Source organism: Paramisgurnus dabryanus, chromosome 7 (assembly GCF_030506205.2).
Source record: "Paramisgurnus dabryanus chromosome 7, PD_genome_1.1, whole genome shotgun sequence".
NCBI classification, from domain to species: Eukaryota; Metazoa; Chordata; class Actinopteri; order Cypriniformes; family Cobitidae; genus Paramisgurnus; species Paramisgurnus dabryanus.
Window position 1 is genome coordinate 36,073,298 of NC_133343.1, and position 21,010 is coordinate 36,094,307.

The 21,010-nt window shown below is 39.2% G+C and overlaps 2 protein-coding genes across 6 annotated transcripts; one reads left to right on the forward strand and one right to left on the reverse strand.

Annotated features, from left to right (window-relative positions):
- Window positions 1–21: 21 nt before the first annotated feature.
- pbrm1l (polybromo 1, like) lies at window positions 22–16,591 on the reverse strand. Of its 2 annotated transcripts, none has more exons than XM_065279742.1 (30): window positions 16,225–16,591; window positions 15,827–15,972; window positions 15,649–15,746; window positions 15,417–15,564; window positions 15,183–15,335; window positions 14,980–15,096; window positions 14,798–14,866; window positions 13,200–13,298; window positions 13,002–13,087; window positions 12,832–12,923; window positions 12,491–12,698; window positions 12,274–12,415; window positions 12,082–12,164; window positions 11,707–11,986; window positions 11,527–11,632; window positions 10,785–11,448; window positions 10,378–10,589; window positions 9,579–9,773; window positions 8,144–8,301; window positions 7,788–8,036; window positions 7,558–7,703; window positions 6,786–6,943; window positions 6,107–6,290; window positions 5,661–5,868; window positions 5,115–5,313; window positions 4,519–4,599; window positions 3,874–4,038; window positions 2,972–3,024; window positions 2,674–2,872; window positions 22–884 (listed from the first exon to the last, which is right to left on the reverse strand). In XM_065279742.1, exons 2-30 carry the CDS (start codon window positions 15,959–15,961, stop codon window positions 721–723), a joined length of 4,851 nt encoding a protein of 1,616 aa, XP_065135814.1. In that variant the 5' UTR covers window positions 15,962–15,972; window positions 16,225–16,591; the 3' UTR covers window positions 22–720. The 2 variants fall into 2 exon arrangements, with proteins under 2 accessions (XP_065135814.1, XP_065135815.1); XM_065279743.1 differs by having other exon boundaries at window positions 4,435–4,599.
- Window positions 16,592–17,562: 971 nt separating this feature from the next.
- LOC135770089 (uncharacterized) lies at window positions 17,563–20,932 on the forward strand. Of its 4 annotated transcripts, none has more exons than XM_065279746.2 (7): window positions 17,563–17,758; window positions 18,043–18,209; window positions 18,340–18,982; window positions 19,255–19,299; window positions 19,381–19,455; window positions 19,546–19,588; window positions 20,721–20,932. In XM_065279746.2, the coding sequence occupies exons 1-5, from the start codon at window positions 17,581–17,583 to the stop codon at window positions 19,428–19,430; spliced, it is 1,083 nt and encodes a 360-aa protein (XP_065135818.1). In that variant the 5' UTR covers window positions 17,563–17,580; the 3' UTR covers window positions 19,431–19,455; window positions 19,546–19,588; window positions 20,721–20,932. The 4 variants fall into 4 exon arrangements, with proteins under 4 accessions (XP_065135818.1, XP_065135820.1, XP_065135819.1 ...); XM_065279748.2 differs by lacking the exon at window positions 20,721–20,932 and adding an exon at window positions 19,061–19,126 and having other exon boundaries at window positions 19,219–19,299; window positions 19,546–20,714; XM_065279747.2 differs by lacking the exon at window positions 20,721–20,932 and having other exon boundaries at window positions 19,061–19,299; window positions 19,546–20,714.
- The last annotated feature ends 78 nt before the right edge of the window (window positions 20,933–21,010 follow it).

The window sequence follows — 21,010 nt, forward strand, 5'->3', positions numbered from 1 at the left end:
TTTTTAAACATTGAAAAAGACTTTAATATATTGAAATGTTGTTTATTGGTGAAATTGACACAAATCTGTCCACTTTAATGCAGCAGTGTTCAAACAAACATCGCAGGGCAAAACATCTTGCAAGCTTTTTGTCTGTATAAAATGAAAAAGTAACAAATTACACAATCAATAAAATAAGTAACGCAGCTTATTTCGCCTTTGTATAAAAAAGAAAACACATTTGTAAAATGCTACCGTGTTTAATTACTTTCTCTGTGAAATAGAGTGATCATAGCTGGATAACTTTAAGGGTTAATTTATTTTTACCAGGTGCCTGAGGTGCTTCAATAGCCTCTGAACGGTTAAAAAGTGTACAGTTTAAAAACGGATGCAGTTTAACGTCACAACCATTAATATTTATACTTAAAGACCTCTAATTGAACAATGTCACCACATGTAAGAAAACCATATCAGTAGCTGATGCATTAGTGACTTAATTTCAGTGTGTCTTATGTACCTAAATAAATGGCTAAAACCTTTCACACACACAAACACACACACACACACACACACACACACATACACAGACAAACTAACAGTAACAGATATTATTATTGCTGAAGCATTTCTGATAAAGTACGTAATACTTTTTCAGATCTTTAGTCGTGGTAGGGAAGATTTGGTAGGACAACAGTCTTGCATAAATTAGAGTCCTGAGAGTTGGGTGTGAAGCTTGAAGGTTTAAAGGTTGTAGGCCTGTCGGATGTTGATTGTGTCCTTCATCATCATGTCTCGGAGCCTCCACAGCGCATCTACCATCGTGGTATGAGCACCTTTGCTTTTCAGCCAGTGTGTGGGGAGACGGCTCTCTTGTTCCCTGGAAAGCCGACAGTCTTTTCTTTGTGCTAAAGAAAATCATAAGATACAAAGTTATACAGGTCATGATGATTCCTGTGTTAGAAACACACGCCCCCTTCTAATAAACATGTTTCTCTATCCCTATTAAAACAAATATTAATGTTATACCTGTTAGTGCAGATTTGACAATACATGTATATAGTGAGAGATGAGGTTTTCGGACCAATAAAGAAACTAGTCTAAGTTTGAGTTTAGAAATCTAACCTTACACTATTTTAGAAAATAAACAATAAAAGTGGTTACCCAGTAGCCCACATAACTTGTGCACTATATTTATAGCGTTTTGAAAGGCATTTAAAAAACTAAAGTGCAATAAATGTACACGAACATCCTGTTGAATTAATTCGTGAGGTCCAATACAGGTTAGAAAACACATAAAACTAATTTATAAAATTTCAATACAAATTTTGTAGAATTAATTACATCAGGTATTTACTGTCAAGGGTTGCCAGGTTTTCACAGCAAAACCCACCCAACTGCTATTCAAAACTAGCTCTGATCACATTTCAAGAGGGGTTCAAATCTGCATTCCTGGACCTAAATATCACATTGTTGGGGTCGCTTCAAACCACGAGCACAAAAAACAGCCAACGGCAACACTATTTAAGTAGCCCAATGCCGCAGGAAAGACTTGGCAACCCTGTTTGGGGAGGTACACACCAAAGCTTTTTACGCGGCTAAAACGCCTGGAGGACGCCGAATGCCAGCTGTTTTTTCAGCTGAGCACTTTGGTAGCTGTGATTTTGAGCTGTGAGCCGGTTGGTTGTTGTGATACTTTTCCCGCCCCTCCTCCACTGTGATTGGACGGCCGTGTAAGAACTGACATTGACGAGCTTTGGTGTGCACGCTCCCTTAGTGTCTATCTTGTACAATTTCTAAATTAACGCATATAAAAAAACAAATGCATTCCAAGTACACAACTCTTACAATCCACTTTGGAATAGTCCATTTTCTTAAAAAAAATCCAGATAATTTACTCACCACCATGTCATCCAAAATGTTGATGTATTTCTTTGTTCAGTCGAGAAGAAATTATGTTTTTTGAGGAAAACATTCCAAGATTTTTTTCATTTTAATGGACTTTAATGGACCCCAACACTTAACAGTTTTTAAGCAGTTTAAAATTGCAGTATCAAAGGACTCTAAATGATCCCAAACAAGGCATCTGTGTGACGCGCCAGCACAACCTCATGTAATTGCGTAATGACGTCGAAAGGTGACGTGCTACATATATGAAACGCACATTTGCGGACCATTTTAAACAATAAACTGACACAAAGAAATCAATTACTATCATTCGATACAACAACGTCGGAACGGTCCTCTTTCTCCACACTTGTAAACACTGGGGCATAGTTTCGTGATGACGTATTACGTGAGGTCGCACTGGCGCATCACAGGAACGGAGGAAGACGAGAATTTGTGGTTTAAAAGTGCATATTTTTTTTTCTTCTTCCCAAAAATGACAATCGTTTCGCTAAGACCCTTGTGCCTAGTTTGGGATCATTTGAAGTCCTTTGAAACTGCAATTTTAAACTGCATTAAAACTGTTAAGTGTTGGGGTCCATTAAAATGAGAAAAATCCTGGAATGTTCTCCTCAAAAAACATAGTTGCCTCTCGACTGAACAAAGAAAGAAATCAACATATTGGATGACATGGTGGTGAAGAAATTATCAGGATTTTTTTTTAAGAAAATGGATTCATTTTTTAACATCCGCTAGCGTCCTTCTACATAGTTCAAGCAAATGAAAATGGTTTTAAAAAGATTTTTTTACCCTTAAGGCTCTGGTCCCACTTGCTAATAGTGGAGGAATCAGCACTGAGGCCCTCTATATATTTCAGGTAAGCTTCTGAATGCAGCAGTCGCTGGGGTTTTGGAGGCGGGGCAACAAACATAGGCGGGGTTGGCTGTTGCTGGCCTGGTTGACCAGGATAAGGTGGTGGAGCCTGTTGTCCTGGCCCATAAACCCCCATCTGGAAGGACAAGAAGGGAGTTACGTAAAGACTGTGAGACAGACACCCAGCATCTGTTTGAATGTCAGTACTACAAATCCATATAAATACTAGTCTCACCTGCATGCCATAATGGTTTCCAGGACCAGGACTTCCAGCCATACCATTCATTCCTGGGCCCAACACACACGAGAAAGTAAGAGAGTCAGAAAAAATGTGAAACAGCACTGATTCACCAGAGCGGATACGACCAGTAGCCATAGATTGTTACAGCATATGGCGTCAAAATCACAGATCCAGTATTTAAAATTAAACGTGTGATTAAAGACACTGTTGCAAAAAGTGTTTAGCATGTTAGTGGTGTGATGTGAATATTCCCAATCTACCATCTAAAATTACACCATGGAGATACAATAAATGTACTGATATAATTTAATAAATATGTGTTGGGTGATATAGCTACATCTTTGAGCTCACCAAAATAAGGCTGCATTAGTTAATGCATTAGCTAAAATGAATGATAAATACTTCTACATCATTTATTAGTCTTAGTTAAATGTTAATTTTTAAAATCAAAAAGTTTATTAAGTAATGCAGTGAACCAACATTGTGAACCAAATATTAATAAATGCTGAAAACCTATATTGCTCATTGTTAGTTCATGCTAGCTAACGCATTTACTATTGTAAAAAATACAACCTTATTGGTAAAGTGTTACCAAATTAAAATATTTCAGTAAAAAATGTAGGTCAATATGGTTAAAGAGATAAAACATTGTGTGTGATTTAGAGTGTGGACATAAATAAATCATTAGATATAATGTTGATTAATTTCATACAATCAGTAAAATCTATTAAATATATATTAAAAAAGTAAATCTATTGCCCAGCCTTACATCAAAGTATAAATCAAATTTCAGAAAGAAATCAGATTTTTTTTCATATTTGATCAATCTGACTTGGAGCTTATCAGACGATCTTCATCTTAATCAGGCCTTTTTGATTAATCGGGGTGCTTCTTACCCGGATGGGGCATACCAGGGTACCCGGCCATGCCTGGTGGAAGGTAGTGCTGGGAGGGCAGCTGGGGCACCCCCATGAGATGAGGTGGTGTGCCACCCATGCCCATCATGCCATCAGAAGGACCCTGCATGGGCATGTAGGGTGGGCCATAATTTCCCATCATGCCTTGGGTGAGGAGGAAATAGCATAAAAGATCCATGCATTGATGACATGCAGCTAACAAGTCATGCACTACAAAACAACTGTCTTCACAATGTCAAAGAAAGTGTAAAACATTAAACTTAGGTTAATCTATGTGCATAAAAAGCATCTAAATACTTAAAGGGTTAATATAAGACTATCATCATGCAAATATGAAAACACAAAATAAATGCAAGAGGCATTCAGTTAAAATGAACTGCACCAGCACAAATGGTGCACGCTGTAGGGATTTGGACTGGCAGTGACACGACTGGAAAAACGTTGATGAGTGGAGATGGTTTGAATGGGTGAGAATTGTCAGAGGGTGCCCGGACGCTGCGTTAATCTCTTTCAGCAAGGGCCTATGGTATTGGGCGTTACCTGGCACAGGTGGCATGGCCTGGTTTAGCATTCCCATAGCACTTGGGGGAGGTACCATCCCCACCATTGAGCCGACTGGAGTACCTGCTCTTGGGGATGCCGCCTGCTGCTGTTGCTGAAGGACCCTCTCTCGTTCCTGCTGCTCCACCAGTTTGGCCGCTCGTTCTTTAAATAAATCAATAAGGGAATTACACAAAAAACAAGCAACAATCTGGCAAAAAAAAGATGCAGTAAGGCAAGAAATATATGACCTGGCACGTGTTTTATTTCTGTAATTTACAGAAATAAATATAGTTTTCTATAGGAACTAGGTATGTGCAATTAATTGTTTTGCTTTTCAATTAACATTTTTGATTCAAACAATAACAAAAACAAGATAACCAAGGTAAAACAATTATTGTATATTGAGTATAAATTAAAATATAATATAACGCACCTCTCACAAAGAAACGTGGGCATATAGCCCCTTTTAATGGCTAGAATCACTTGATTTAAAATTGATGTGCCTAAATAGGTATACAAACGTTACATTTTCGTGACCACGTGCGAAGCAACGTAACGTGTGGGCGTAACCTCGATAAAGACGACAGTCCAAAATCTGACAAATTTCTACCGATTTATCGCCCACCCCAGCTTAGAGAATATTTCAGTGCAACTCACTGGACAAATGAATGATTTACCTTCATATTCTGCCTTTTTAGTAGTTTCCAGGTTCCTCCATTCTGTGCCCACCAGTCGGCTCAGCTCTCCAAAGGAGTAATCAGGGTGACGGGCTTTAATAAGTGACCTCACCTCACTGCTAAACAGGATGTAGCCGCTCATGTTCATCTTACGCTTGGCTCCTTCTTTCTTGGACATGCCCTTTATCTTTGGCGTAGACTTTAGATAGCACAGCAGAGGAAAAAACGATTACAGGGGAACACACATATTGATAAAAAAAAAAACTTGTAGCTTGAATGCACTGTAAGTGCATTTGGATGCCAAATAAATTAATGTTAATAAATAAATAAACTTTTAAATTGAGGAAAATTGAGCGATATTTGGCAGTGCATAACCCAACACCACATATAATGCAGGATGAGTAGTGGATTATTTCATAAGACTAATTATAAACAATTGTAAAAGTTATGTTTTTTTAGCATAACTTAATTGAAGGTTATATTGAGAGAACAGACAGCCATCACAATATCTTATATAAGATTTCAAAGCTGATTTATTGGAAATACCTGTGGGGGTGTATAAGGCATATCTATGTCACTTAATATAGACGCCTGACTCTGAGGCATTGAAGGGGTCGCTGCTGCCTCTTCATCATCCTCATCCAGATCGTCCATATCTTCATCCAGGTCCTCCATGTCTGCAAACTTGGCCTCCAGTTCTTCAATCTTCTTATTCAGCAGGGGAGAAGGCTCCTTTTGAGGCACGATAGGCTTTCTGAAAATGAGCTTAGTGTTAGCGAGGTACATTCGAAAATCTCCAAAAAATGAAGCAGTTGGTTTATCATTTTAGTACATTGGCTACATCATTGCTCAAAACAGGAACAAGACACAACTGTAGAATATTTGAATAATAATAAATGGATTAAATGCATCTCAAGATTATAAAAAGGAAGCGCCACATCATGAGGTCAGCACTCGGGATGTATGATATAAAAAAATAATGTAATCGACACCTGAAGTAGAAGATCTCATCATCTACCACTTTGGCAGAGAGAGAGAAACGTTTAAGGCCTTTGTTCTTCTTCATCTGCTTCTCGCTCTCAATGTAGCGACTCTCACACAGGAGCACATCTTCCTCCGCATACTCGGTAGGTCTGCAGGACAGGAAATCCTTGAAAGTGGAGACCACGCATTTCCCTGACAAAACATTCAGAAAGATTTAAATTAAGGTATTTTCACATACAAGTGAAAGGAATAGAGGAAGGGAGGAATTCAAATGAAAACATTTAAGTACTGTATAAAGCTACTTGTCAGTTTCACATAAAACTTTTTTGACTTGGTTCTTGTCAGTCCAAGCATTCTTTATTTTAAAACATCTACTTTTTCATTTGTTAAGGACAAAATAAGCAGGTATATTACTTTTTCAGAAATGGCTTGTAGGCGTTTTAAATGCAACCGTAGTGTTGATGTACAATTTAAGATCCATTCTGATGTGATCACAGACAAACCAATACATATAGCTCAGATTCAACTGTGCCAAAGCACAATGTGCGCAAGTAACCGGCAATTTTGTGTTTCAAAGAGAGATGGCACTAGAGCGCCAACATTTACGCATTGCATAAATTAATTGTTGATTTATGCCAGCGATTTTGATGGATGGCACAATAAGTTAAATAAATCTGTGCTTAATACCTGAAATGCAGGTCATAGGGCAGGTTTCCTCCAGGTTGCTGAGGAAGACTTCACGCTTGTAGAACATCTTGGTTGGCTCATGTTCAGTCTCTTCAGGGTGGATGAAGATTGGTCCAAAGAAGAATGCTGCTCCGTCTCGTACCCAGATTTTCTCGAGCCTGTCCAAATAAACCAGAACAACCCATTCAATATTAACAAATCTATAATAAGCTTTCTCCCAACAGCTGAATAAATCCCACCCGTCAATTAAGGGTGTGAATCGTCACTAATCTCACGATTTGATCTGATATCCTGATGGTTGCATTCTAAATAATTTATATTACTGCACAGCAAAGTCTGTACCCCTTACACTTTTACTGTTGTGTCTCTTTGACGTCTTTCTTGTCAAAGCCCCACATTAAAACTTTGCTCCAGTGGTGCGTGCTTCATTGATATGGCGCATATCGCTTTGAGATGCAATGTGGCATCTTTAATGTGTTGATTGACACTTTACATACTAAAAAAAAAGTTCAAATTTATAAAATGTGCTTAATTTACACACATCTACTGTTCACACACATTTACCTCATAGAGAGAGATTGAGAGAGGCACACGCGAGAAAAAGAGAGAGAGACACGAGCAAGAGAGGCATGTGCTCGCACATAAGAGAGAAATAAAGACGCACTGCTTTTTTAAATAATCGATTATTCGTTTTTATGCATTTGCAGCCCTACTGTCAATACATAACATTTCCAACATGGAATTTGGTTTCAATAAGGAACATCCTGCCCACCTGCCAACTCGTGGGCGTGCCGGCCCGTGGGAGCGAATGTAGACACAGTCACCCACTTTGAGCCACATATCATTGTAGCAAAACTGTTCATAGTACTGGCAACCCGGCTCTCCATTGGCCACCTCAACCTGAACATCTTCTCGTTCCTGCAAACATTAAACAGGGGCGAACATTGTGTTTGTGAATCAAAATGAGAGCAATCCAAAACAATTGAATTACTAAATTCTTACTTTCTCAATGAAACCACCGTCTCCATCAGGAAGGTCCAACATTTTGTCTTGATCCCGTTTAGCACTGACGAACATGGAAGCCACCCTGACCACGGGCAAAGGAACTTCTCGAGGAACCAGCTTCACAGAGGTTGGTGGCATGGACCATACCTTGATCTTCTTGAAGGTCTTGTTCCTGGCAGTGTACCGAGACTCACAGACGTAGACATCTTCTGGTTTGAAGCCGTCTGGTTGCGATTTAAAATAGTCCTAAAACAGGAATCCCATATTTTGTGACTCAACTGCACCATTTTTTAAGATTTAAAAGGACAAATTAAAAAATCATAATCTACAACAGAGAAGCTCATAATACTTGCCTTTACAAACAATACAACACATTTTCCCAAGATCTTGCTGAAAGGCACACGGTTGTAGTAGTCGCTCTTGAACACCTCCTTTTCCAGGAACTTACGTGTGGCCAGATGAAATGTCTCACCTGGGCGATAAAACCAGCCACCATACAGCCACTGCTCACCTGTGGAACAAAAACAACCAATTGCATTACCATCATACATCAAGTACATATTAATATAGTTGCAGGAGTAGGCATGAACTAGGCATAGGTAGCTAGCAGGAACTAAACTCAACAGTGGCAAAAATAAAATAAAATAAGTTTTATATGAATTAAGGTGTAAAATGGAGGGTTTACTTTTACGTGAACCACTCTGTCTCATAATGTGAGATATGAGATTTAGGAGCATCAAAGTTTGATTTCAAGTATTAATTTTACAATGATTTCAATTTTTGACGTGACCTTACTCGAACTATTTTAAAGAGAACAATATTACTTTTACAATATGTTCTTTAGATTAAGTGGGAGGATTTAATGTAGAAAATGTAAATTACTTTAGCTAGGTTTAAACAGGCAGGGTCATATATATATACATTTTTAAAATGTTATAATGCAATTGTATTTGTAATGCTTAATTAAAATTTAATTAACTTCAAATTCAAGGATCTTTCAAGGCTTTCCAGGTTCAATACCCTCAAATTCAAGGACTAAATGTGGGGACACATTTCAAGTGAGAGCAAGGTTACATCGTGTTACCTTTTAAGATACATTGATACAGTTCCCTTTCGAGGGAACCCACCATGGGTCACTGTGGTGACTCTTTGCGGGGACGCCTCCAGGGGTAATTGCCCCTGAATGTGTATATCAAATTCAACCAATAGTAAGGCTTAACGACAAAGACAGGGTGACGCGGGAGCCAGGAAGTATATCGCTATCTGAAATATTGCCAAAGACGGCGTTACAGGGACGCAGGAAGTATGGCAAGGGAGCTGCAGCGTCTCGTTCCCTTTTCAGGGAACAACAGTTACATACATAACCAGAGACGTTTTCATGTGTCAAAAACAATTATGCAAAAAAGCATCTTGGTATGAATCAACAGTCGCATACAGAAGATATAAGCATTAAAAGCGAACATTTTAGCACGTGTGCTTAAAAGGTCTAGAATTTTTATGATATTATCCTACACTTACAATTATATGGATTTTTTTTTTCAGAAAACGTCTTGCATAAAATAGATTCAAGCACTTTCAATGACCTGTATTTATCTATAGATGTATATTTTCAAAAACTTCCCAGGGCCTTGACTTTCTTTCCCCCAGATTCACAAACTTTCAAGGATTTCAAGGACCTGTGGGAACCCTCAAATTATTATAAATACAAAGGAAAAAACAATAATGCAACAAAATGCCTACAATAAATTTTTTATTGACATCAATAAACACAATGAGAATGTCGCTCACCAGATTCGTCCTTCCAGAGTTTCTCGATGCACACAATGTGGGGTTGCAAATTGGCCTCCGCAGGCTCCACATACACGCAATCTCCCACGCTGTAAGTGTTGTTCTCAAAACTGCAATCCTGACTGTATGCACTTTGAGAACCTGATGACCACTGGCTTCCTGCAGGTCCCTCTACTTTTCCGTCTTCTGGAAGAGCTATAAATCAGTAAAGAACAAATTAGTATGCATTTATGCAGTCATACATACCCAGACAATTAACAAGCACAAAGTTTAAAGGGGGGGATTAATACTATTTCAGCATGGGTACCCGTTACGCATCACTGACCCCATATTCCTATTATGGGCACATCCCCAAAAAAAGCAAACCCACATGTCAATCAGAGTGACAGCGAAAATAAGGTCGCTCATTAGCATTGTTCCTTTGAAAAGAAGTCACACAGGCATCATGGCATGCGACAGCTTTGTTTTATATCAAGAATCAACAATGACACGAAAGACGTGTTTTTGGATGTAAGGAGAAGAAAGCCTTGTTTAGCTTTCCAAGTAAGCCAGCCTTATGGAAACAAAGGATATAGTTTGGTTATCCTTGGTAGCAGCAGAGTTTTGCGTGTGTTTAAACTGGCATTTTGAAACTGTGAGTGCATGTCATTTATGACAATAGTATGCATCTGCAGAGTGAATGGTTGGTGATAGATTCATGACTGGGATGTCTATTACTGACACTGAAATGAAAGCTTTAAAAGTTTCAGAAAGGCACCAGCGAGGCAATATTATAGAACATATTAACAGAGAAGCAGACCTTTCTTTTCCTCTTCTCGTTTTAGTTGGTCCTCCTCTATTTCCTCAGGCAGTTTCTCACGCTTCTCCTGGTCCACGTCTGCATGCAGATGTTTGGATGTGTAGCTCAGCGCTGGGGTGAGCAAGATTTCACCATTTTTGCACAACTCGTCACGAATCTTCACAAAGAACTGCTGAAGCTCCACCGAATCTTCAAAGATCTCAGAATCAGTCCTGAAAACAAATAGTAGCTGTAATTTAACCTCACTTCACATTTCACCACTAAACTTCTGTTCATGTTCATGAGTTTTAACATCAAGCATCACTTTGCTAAATCTTGATCACACCCATGACCTTATTTCTTACCAGGATAGCAGAAAATTATAACTTAAGTGGAATGGGAAAGCACACTATTTCATCGCTGCTTACCTGTTAAGTCGTCTAGCTTTCTCCAACACTTCAAACACATGCTCCTGAAAAACATCCAGTCTCCGGTAGCGCCCGTGATCCACATTGTTTCGAATAATCTCTAAACTGAGCGGAGGATCTTCCGGGTTATCAGGGTCAATGGCCGGCACCTCCGCCAAGGAGTCGCTGTAGCACCGCCCCTCATCGTCCTGGTGCCCCATCATTGAAACAAAGAGATTACGAATGAGCTCACGCACAAGAGGGCCAACAGACACGGAGCCCAGTGAACCTTCATCTCCCTCCTCTTCTTCCTCAATGCGCCGACGTGCTTCTAGAAAAGCTCGATGGAGCAACAGAGCATCGCGGTATATGAGAGACTCTGGCTCGTTGTAGGTGCAAGCATTGTTGAACATAAGAATGAAATCTTCTGCCAGCGAGTCAATGTCTTGGTAGCGACCCTGTACCATGTAGCTGCGTATGCGCTCCATGTCGATGGGTCGCTTAATGGCGGCATAATAGTCGGGCAGCTCGGAGCGTGACGGTAGACGCAGAAAAACGGCACTGAGACGTCGCCCGCGATTGTCTGTGAAGTTGCGCACGGCTTCGTAGAGATCGGATAGCTTCTGTTGAAGTGGTGTGGTCTGGGTGCGTGCCTTTTTAGGGGATGCTGCAACTCCACTACGCCCTGAAAAAAATAGAGTAGTAATATGAAAAATACAAAAAAATTATATTTAACATAATCTCAATAGTTCAATGAACATACGAAGCTTGAGTTTAGGAGAGCCCATGTCATCCTCATCTGGCGCAGGTCCAAGCTCTTTCTGTTTATCTTTAACTATCTTTTCCAAGATATTTGAATCGTTGTAAACCTGGAGGCGAAAATAACAGTAAATGAAACTGGCACCGTTTCAACATCTATGTCCCAAACTTGCAAGCTACCCACCTGAGACCCCTCCTCGTTATAATGCCTGGCATTGCGAAACATAAGCTTCATGTCTTCCAAAAGCGCGTCTTCGTTGTTATAACGTTCACTGCGAATATTTTGCTCGATGGTCCGTAGATCCATCGGATCTTGGATGATCTGATAGTAGTCCGGGTAGTCTTTCTTGGAGGGTTTCACCATAAAGAGGTCACAGAGGCGGCGCCCACTGCTGGCTTCTCGTGCCTCAGTTACTGCAGCATACAATATCTTCATTCGGTTTTTCTTGGTGTTCTTCTTATAGCTGGAAGAAGCAGGATATAAAAAGGATTTAAAGGAAAAGCATTGGATGGATTTTTCAATTTTTAAACCCATGTATTTTCTAGGCTTCAAAATTACCTTTTCTTTCTAGCACTTCCTGGGTCAGAAGCTGCGGTAGATACATCTCCTTCATCTTCATCCCGAATCTCTTTTTTCTTCATCTACAAGTCAAATTCACCAACAACCTCACTATACAACCTCATTTTTTAAAGCAAGGTACATTGTAGTGAAGTCAATTAAAAGACAATATCCATATAAAGTGAAACTCACTTGCAATATCTGCTGCAGCCTGTGGGCACGCTTATATATGGTGGAGTTGGGCATGTTGTAGCGCTTTGCATTCTCAAACATGAGCATGAGATCAGCCTCCATCTGTTCAACTCCCTCGTAATCTCCGTTCTTCATCCTTTCCCTGTAAAGAAAACTCTGATTGGTTAAGTAATTTAGTTTAGCAAATCTAAATAGAGAGATTCTGGGACATCCGTACCTGATCTGGTGTAGTGAGATGGGGTTTTTGATCTGCTGGTAGTAGTCTGGGTATTCCCTACGTGAGGGCAGCTGAAGGAAAGGTTCAGAGAGAAGTAGCCCCTGAACGCTTCGAGCTCCACGCACGGCCTGGTACAGCTGGAGGATTGGGTCACCTGAAGCGAGACCGCAGTCAGCCTCGGTTTCTGCAGAATCATAACGCACAGTTCCTGAAACCAGAGTAAAGCATAAAGTTAATAAATGGTTGATTAATTTTATATTTACATGCATAATCTTATATTGTCTGTTAAGTATTTTGGATGTAAATCCTTAAAGCTGTTTAATAGTGTACAGAATGGTTACCTGAGAGCAGGGAGTCTTCATCACTTTCAGACCCCGCTTGAAGAGCCATGGTGATGGCAGACAGACGGTCTCCCTGAGCAGACCTACGGTTTCTAAAACACACATTAACATGTTCAAGACATTTTAAAGACGTTTCTCCAACTGCACCAAAAATAGAGCAGCGGCGTTACCTGATGCGGAGGCTGGATTTTGTGGGTTCGGCCTGCTCAATCTCTGCCTTTCTCTGGGCAAAGACCTTCTTTATAGTGTTTGCATCCTAAAGAAGGAAGAAATTACCTTACATTACTGAGAGATACAGTCTAAAGTTTTAAGATGGTTATTACAAACGACAAATAAACAAACAACTAAGCAATATAATGGGGAACAACCTTGAAAACCTGCGAACCAGGCTCGTTGTAGGTTTTAGCATTTTTTGTCAAAAGATCAATGTCCTTGGCCATGGCACCGATAGATTTGTAATGTCCCGCCTGCAACAGAACATAAGAATTAGACAAATTATGTAAGTTTTAGGGTGTTTTCAGACATGTAGATCGATTGCTTTGTTCCAAAACAATGTTGCAATATCATCTTGGTTTTAGTTCGCAAAAATAGCAGAGGATCTCCAAATCCAGGTGTGAAAAACTTGTTGCATCATTCTCAAGAAGACCCATGGCTATACCAGCTTAAAGGATTAGTCCATTTAAAAAAAAAATCCTGATAATTTACTCACCATCATGTCATCCAAAATATTGATGTCTTTCTTTGTTCAGTCGAGAAGAAATAATGTTTTTTGAGGAAAATCTTTCAGGATTTTGCTAATTTTTAATAGACTTTAATGGTCCCCAACACTTGACATTTTTAATGCAGTTTAAAATTGCAATTTCAAAGAACTCTAAACGATCTCAAACGATGCATAAGGGTCTTATATAGCGAAACGAAACGATTGTCATTTTTGGCAAGAAAAATAAAACATATGCACTTTTAAACCACAACTTCTCGTCTTCCTCCAGTCATGTGATGCACCAGCGCGACCTCACGTAATACGTCATCAAGTCAAGAGGTCAAGGATGACGTATCGAAACTATGCCCCAGTATTTACAAGTGTGGAGAAAGAGGATCGTTCGGACATTGTTGTATGTCGAATGATACTAATTAATGTCTTTGTGTCAGTTTATTGTTTAAAATGGTGCGCAAATGTGCGTTTCATATATGTAACACATGACCTTTCGAAGTCACTGCGCAATTACGTGAGGTCGCGCTGGCTTGTCACACAGCTGGAGGAAGACGAAAAGTTGTGGTTTAAAAGTGCATATTTTTTATTTTTCTGGCAAAAAATGACAATCGTTTTGCTAGATAAGAAGATTTAGAGTCCTTTGAAACTGCAATTTTAAACTGCATTAAAACTGTTGTGTTGGGGTCCATTAAAGTACGTTAAAATGAGAAAAATCCTGGAATGTTTTCCTCAAAAAACCTTATTTCTTCTCGACTGAACAAAGAAAGACATCAACATTTTGGATGACATGGTGGCGAGTAAATTATCTGGATTTTTTTAAAGAAAATTGACTAATCCTTTAAAAGGGTGCTTCTACTCAATACTGAGCAAAGGGTCTGAATACTTATGATCATGTAATATTTCAGTTTCTTTTTTTTTATAAATTTGCAATCATTTCTAGATGTCTGTTTTTTTCTGTCAAGATGGGGTACTGAGTGTACAAATGAACTTTTTTTGATTTTAGCAAATGGCTGCAATGAAACAAAGAGTGAAAAATTTAAAGGGGTCTGAATACTTTCCGTACCCGCTGTATGTACTCTGGGGACACCAAAGATTTATTTTACATCTTAAAAACATCTTGTGAAATGTCCCCTTTAACACTATCTATAGTTTTTAGCCAATTTGTTGTTTGGATTAATTGGCATTTTTTCTTTTGTAACATTTGTATTGGTCATTGTTGTAACCGAACTTATATGTAAATAAAGTCCAACACACCTGTATCTTCTGAGCCACACTGCGTAGATCTATTGGTTCCTTTATTACAGCATAGTAGTCCGGGTAATGCTGGCCAAAAGAAAGCAAAACTAACTTTTAGTAGCTTTTATCAATTAAAAAAGTTTTAATAACTGTAATAAACACATTATGCAAGTCTACAAGGTCATAAATTCAGATCTCACCAATTTGGAGGGAAGTTTCTGGAAAAGCTCACTAATGGTCCTCCCTGAAGGATCAGTGCATGACACGATGGCCTCCAAAAGCTGTTCCAATATGGCTTTTAGATAACTTGGTGATGTCTGATTAGCAAAGACATACAGAGATGAACATATTTTCATTCGGATGCTTATAGAAAAACATACAACTAAGTATATGTAATCTGTACCTCCTCTTCCATTGAGGCGCTAGGGTTCTCTACTTCTTCACCTTCCTCATCATCCTCTGCCTCCTCTCCATCACCGCCCTGTATCAGTTCATTCTTCGTGGATTGAAAGACATTCCAAAGCTTGCAAGCAGCTCTGTACTCTGCACTGTCAGCCTAAATGATTTACAGGTACATTGACGTTTAATGTTTGAAATTAAGTAATACATTAAATACAAACATCACAAGATATCTTACCTGATAGTATGATTTGGCATTGTTAATAAGCAGGTAAAAGTCAGCCGAAAATTGTTCGATGTCCTGGTATTCCTCTGTCCTGAGCTTCTGTTGAATCTTCATCATGTCTATGGGTTGGCTCACCACCTCGTAATAATCTGGCTGGTTTCTAGACAGGGAAAAAGAGGTATGTGTGGTTTAGTGTTTGACAACACATATTAAACTCAGTTCTGATTATTTTGTAAACAAATACCTCCTCTTTGGTGCACGAACAAACAGCTCACAGATCTGTCTGCCTTGTTCATCCTTGTAATCTCTGACAGTGTTGTACAATTCATGGCACACAGCAATCTAAAAAATAAATAAGTTTGCTATAAGACACATTCAGTAAGGCATTAGTGGTTACTAACTAAAAAGCCTATGTCTCTCACTTGATCGACAGAAGGGGAAGTGGCAGCTCTCCTCCTTCTCCATGCACTGACTGGGGTGGATGAGGTAGCATCATCAAAGTCTCCTCCACTGGCACTGCTGGAGGGAGAGGTGGTCCGCCTTCTCTTGGACCCCATTGATACGATATCTGTTTATGGTTAAAACACAAACATGCTAGACTATACAAAGCCAAACAAACTATGGCTGACAGAAGTTGTCACAGTAGCATAAACAATGTAAAACATGACACTAGAAATAATAACCTCACATAGTAGAGCATTACTATCACTGCTTTTACAGCTGTAAGAACATCAAGAGAACCCACAATAAACAAATAAGCCTCATTCATGACAAAACTTGCATTTGACCTCTACCGTATCCTAATTTTCTCTTTACTTACATGTATTTTCTTTGAAAAGTATGCTTTTGCTGCTTTTAAATCAACTTATAACACGATGCGTTGCTATAAGTACAGTTAGCCTCGTTGCTAACCTTCCGGTAAACAATCCCCAACAGCCAATCCACGCGCCGTGCTTCAGTCAAACAAAAGAGCGGTCTCGCAACTCATTCAATTCGCTTAATTATATTAAGCTTGCAGAGGTGATAAAAGTAAATGACGATGAAAACAAAGGGAAAATGCGCTGTCTGACCCGTATTAAAATAGCGACTTTTTCTTTCGTCATTAATTCTGAAATTATCCCTCAGTTACAACGGAGCAACAACTGTTAGCCAGCAAGAAACGTTGACGGCTACCAAACACAAAGCCCCGCCTCCTTCGTCCTGAGAAAACGGAAGAGAAAATTTTACGAAGTCCCGCCCTCTGACCCATATTTGGCAGTGATCGCTAGATGGCGGAACTGCGCAATAAACGGGCTTTTATTTATGTATTTTTAATAAAACTTCTAAATAGAGGTTTCATTTATACATTACAACAAAGTACGTTCATTCAAATGTTTGTGCTCATCGTAACCAAGAATACTTTATCGGGGAAATAACTTTAAAGAAGAGCTATAAAATTAATTTACAATGCATATGGTAAATGATTCAGTTTCAAAACCTGATCAAATATTTTTATTTTAGTGACCTTTACAAAACTTTTATATTTTTTATTCATTTTTAACTTCTTATTTCCTTTCTTTTAAGTTTTCTTTGTTACTACTATGATTGTAAGCGCGTGTACAGTGTGGCCATCTGTATGTTATGTCAGTGGTTCCCAAACTTTTTCAGCGTGTGGCCCCCCTTGTGTACGGTGCGTTCCTTCGCGGCCCCCCCAAAGAAAATTTGTGACAAAAAACTGTTCTAAAACTCAACATTTTAATAAAAAAAAAAACATTAAATTATACAAAAAAGTAATGCTTTTGGTTAGTAGCCTTATTTTTTTAGGTTTAATTACAAAGAATTCATGATAAATTAATGTATTTCATAAAATGTCATAAAACTGGGGCCCCCCTGGCACCATCTCGCGGCCCCCCTGGGGGCCCCGGCCCCCAGTTTGAAAACCACTGTGTTATGTTATGTTTTTAAAATGCTCTTGTTCCACTATTTAGTTAACGTAAAATGTGTTCGACTTCATACGATGTCAGACTACCGCGAGAGCAATTCAAAAGCACGCAGAGCTGTCTGATCTCGCGGTACTTTGATATAAAACACCGTTCCATCTGCGCAGCGCCATATGAAGTCAAACACACCTATCTGTACCTATCTCTGACGTTGACCAATAGGAGCGCAGCAGCTTTTCCAAACACAGCTTTCAAACATGGCGAAACGCAAGCGAGAGAATGGTGCTGCTAGGTGGGACAGTGCAATGGAGGGAAGGTTTATTGAGCTATGGCAACAATACTCCTGTCTCTATGATGTCTCCGCGAGGGACTACCACGACAGACTCATAAAAGATCAATGTTGGCAAGCGATATCTGAGGCGCTTCATCAACCCAGTGAGTGATGTTAGCTTACTGGAATTAGCATTGAGCTAGCAATTCTCGTACCCATTGGCTACAAGGACATTTTTGATGAACCATCACAGAGACATTATAACTTGATGTGCTAGACTTGTCATCGTATTTTATATAATTTAAATAAATTATTAAAAAATAAAGTATTATAATATTGTATATCTCATTATTTAGTCATTGTATATAGCATTTTTTAAAATATCTTGCAGTTCTGTAAGAGTCGTGTAGTAATTGGATGTGCTAGATTTGTGATTTCTTACCTACAGTTGTTGAGGTCCAAACAAAAGCTACTTCTCTCCGAACACAATATTCCAGAATACTTCATCCAAAGAACGGAGACAAGGAATTAACTTCCAGACAGAGGTGGATTTTAAATAGCCTGCAGTTTCTACAACCTTTTATTGTCCAGCGAGGATCTCAGTCTGCATTGACTGTAAATAGATTGTGATATTTCTTTCCACCTTTCAAATAATACATTACACATGCTTTTTTATTTGTTTTTGAACATATATTGTGCAACTACCTCTTATGCCTGATGTTTCTAACGTATTGTTTTATTTTAGCTGGATGACTTGGAACACGTCATCACGGATGAGGGTGGAGAAGACCAGCAGGAGATAGAGAAAGATGTGTCCGAGTCGTCCACGTCCACCCCTCACCACACATCTAGACCGTCAACTCCACTAACCTTACCTGAACCTTCATCATCCCACCATCGTCAAGTTGCAAACCATAATCCAGAGAGACAACATTACAGCAAGTCCAAAAAAAAGTCGAGAGACATATCACTGGATGAACTTGAAAGGGAGAAAGTAAACATTTTAAAAAATGTGTCTGAAACGCTGCTAGATGTCAGTCATGATGTCGATGAAACATTTGGCAGACAGGTGATAACTGAGATGAAGCTGATCAAAAACCCACTGACCAAGATGAGACTGCGTCGCAGCATCCTTATGATGTTATATGATGCACATGAACATGAGATGAAACTACAGTCACATTCAGACTCCCAGCAAGCGTTCTGGCCCCAAACACCTTGGCAGGGACACACAAATCATAAACAAAACATTCAGACCGTGGATGATGATCTGCATGCGTGTGTCCCCCCTGTCCAACCGGCTCCTGCACAGACTGAAAATGATGTATCCGCAAGGAACTCAGTGGCTGAGCAGGAAGGGAAATATTTGGCTACTGAAAAAGATGAAGGTGCGTAAACATTTAGACTATTTTGCCTTTGAATGGGATACAGTGAGTGAAAGTGTCTGTTTCTTTACTTTTGTACAGAGGTTGAAAATGATGCATCCAAAATAAATTCAGTGACTGAGAGCTGGTTATTTTAAAAAGAGGAAGGTTTGCAAACACATATCGACTTTTCTTGAAATCGCTTGAACACACAGAATGAACGTTTTTTGCTGAAAAGCCTGTTTCTTTACTTCTGTAAGAAGGTTGAAAATGATTTATTCATACAATGATTTCAGTCACTAAGCTGCCGTGGAAAGAGCTGGTTGTTAAAAAAGAAGAAGGTATGTAAACATATTTAGTCATTATAATAGTTTAAATACTTTGAATGCAATGATTAAAAGTGTTTCTTTACTACTTTCTAGAAATTGAAAATGATCTGTCCTCCCTAAATTCGCAGAGCAGCAGTGGATAGAGCAGATTATTAAAAAAAGAGGAAGGTGCGTACATGTATTTAGCTTACACTGTCTTTTAAATATATCAAGTAAGATATGGTATATAAAGTTTTTTTTTTTTCCAATTTTGTACAGAGATCAAATCCACAGTGGAGTTCACCTGGGATCCAGACTGATGGTTACAACTAGAGGTCGACCGATATGCTTTTTCTCTGGCCGATGCCGATGCCGATTTTTTAGAAATCAGGGCAGCCGATGGCCGATATGTTTGGCCGATTTTCTATATGTACATAATAATCAAAATGTTCTCATCATTATTAGCAGATATTTTAAATGCAAAAATGTCACTATTTAAGTCAAAGTATTTAAAAATATATGACTGGTCTTTCTGAAGAGTTTTACAACCTCCTCTGCACCATGCATTTATCAGACACAGATATTACCTGACACTCTGCTGTCATCATCTTTGATCAGTTTTTTACCATGGCTTTTATTGCTTTGTAGGATAAAATCCTTATTTGGTAGACCTGATAAAATATTTATTCATCATAAAGTTAACATAGTAAATGTCTATGGTTTTTAGTTGAGACTGTTATTTAGGGCAAATCTTTTTAAACACATTTACATTCTCATTTCTGAGGCGCTATAAGTGACTGATTGTGCTGACAGTGACGTCTTGTGACTTTAGTGTTGGGACAGATCTGTTGTTTCAACCGTTCATTCAAACGAATCCGTTCAAAGGAGTCAGTTCGCGAATCGGACGCGCTGTGTTCTAATCCAGGCTGAACAGCGCAAAACTGTAAACAAAGTGTTACTGTAACAACACGAAAAACATTTCCTCGGTGGATATGATTTGGTCTTCCGACCTTTCGCCATCGGGTCAGTTTTGTTTTGATTAATAAAAGCAGGGAGACAGAAAGCGTGCGGGCGCGGCTCTTCTCTCTCTGTCACGCAAACAAAACTCATCATCACTCATTAATCACATGAAATGAGCCTAATCTTTGCACGGACAGTGCACCGCGAGACATAACCCCGTCGCGCTGTTGTACTGGCTGTTGTACGCGCGATCCCCATCATTTAGTAAAGCTGTTTGTGAACGAGGCATGGCTGCACACACACGAGACGGGAGCGAGCTGCTTGCAGCAAGAGGCAGGCAGCGTCACGAGCTCTACAACAGCGCTTAGGTGCCCGCAGATGCGCCTGCCTATTAATCGGCCTAATTTTGCAGCAAAATCGGCCAAAGCCGATTTTTTAAAATATGCCAAAAATCGGCCAATTAATCGGCCGGCCGATAAATCGGTCGACCTCTAGTTACAACCCTCAAGCAGAAGAGGCGAAGAAACATTTCACCAAGACTTCATACTTGATCTTTAAGGGCAAAGGAGGCAACCACTATTCAGTTGGATATAGTTCTTGTGGGACAATGGTTTACATTTGGAGTGACCGAAAGGATCTCAATCACTAGAGGACTGATACTTGTAAATAACATAAGTAGCATAAATAAATGTTGTTTTTAACAGTTTCATTCTTAAGACATTCTTAGCATTGCAATACAATAACATAAAACAGCATTTGTATAACAGTGTTTTTTTTTTATACT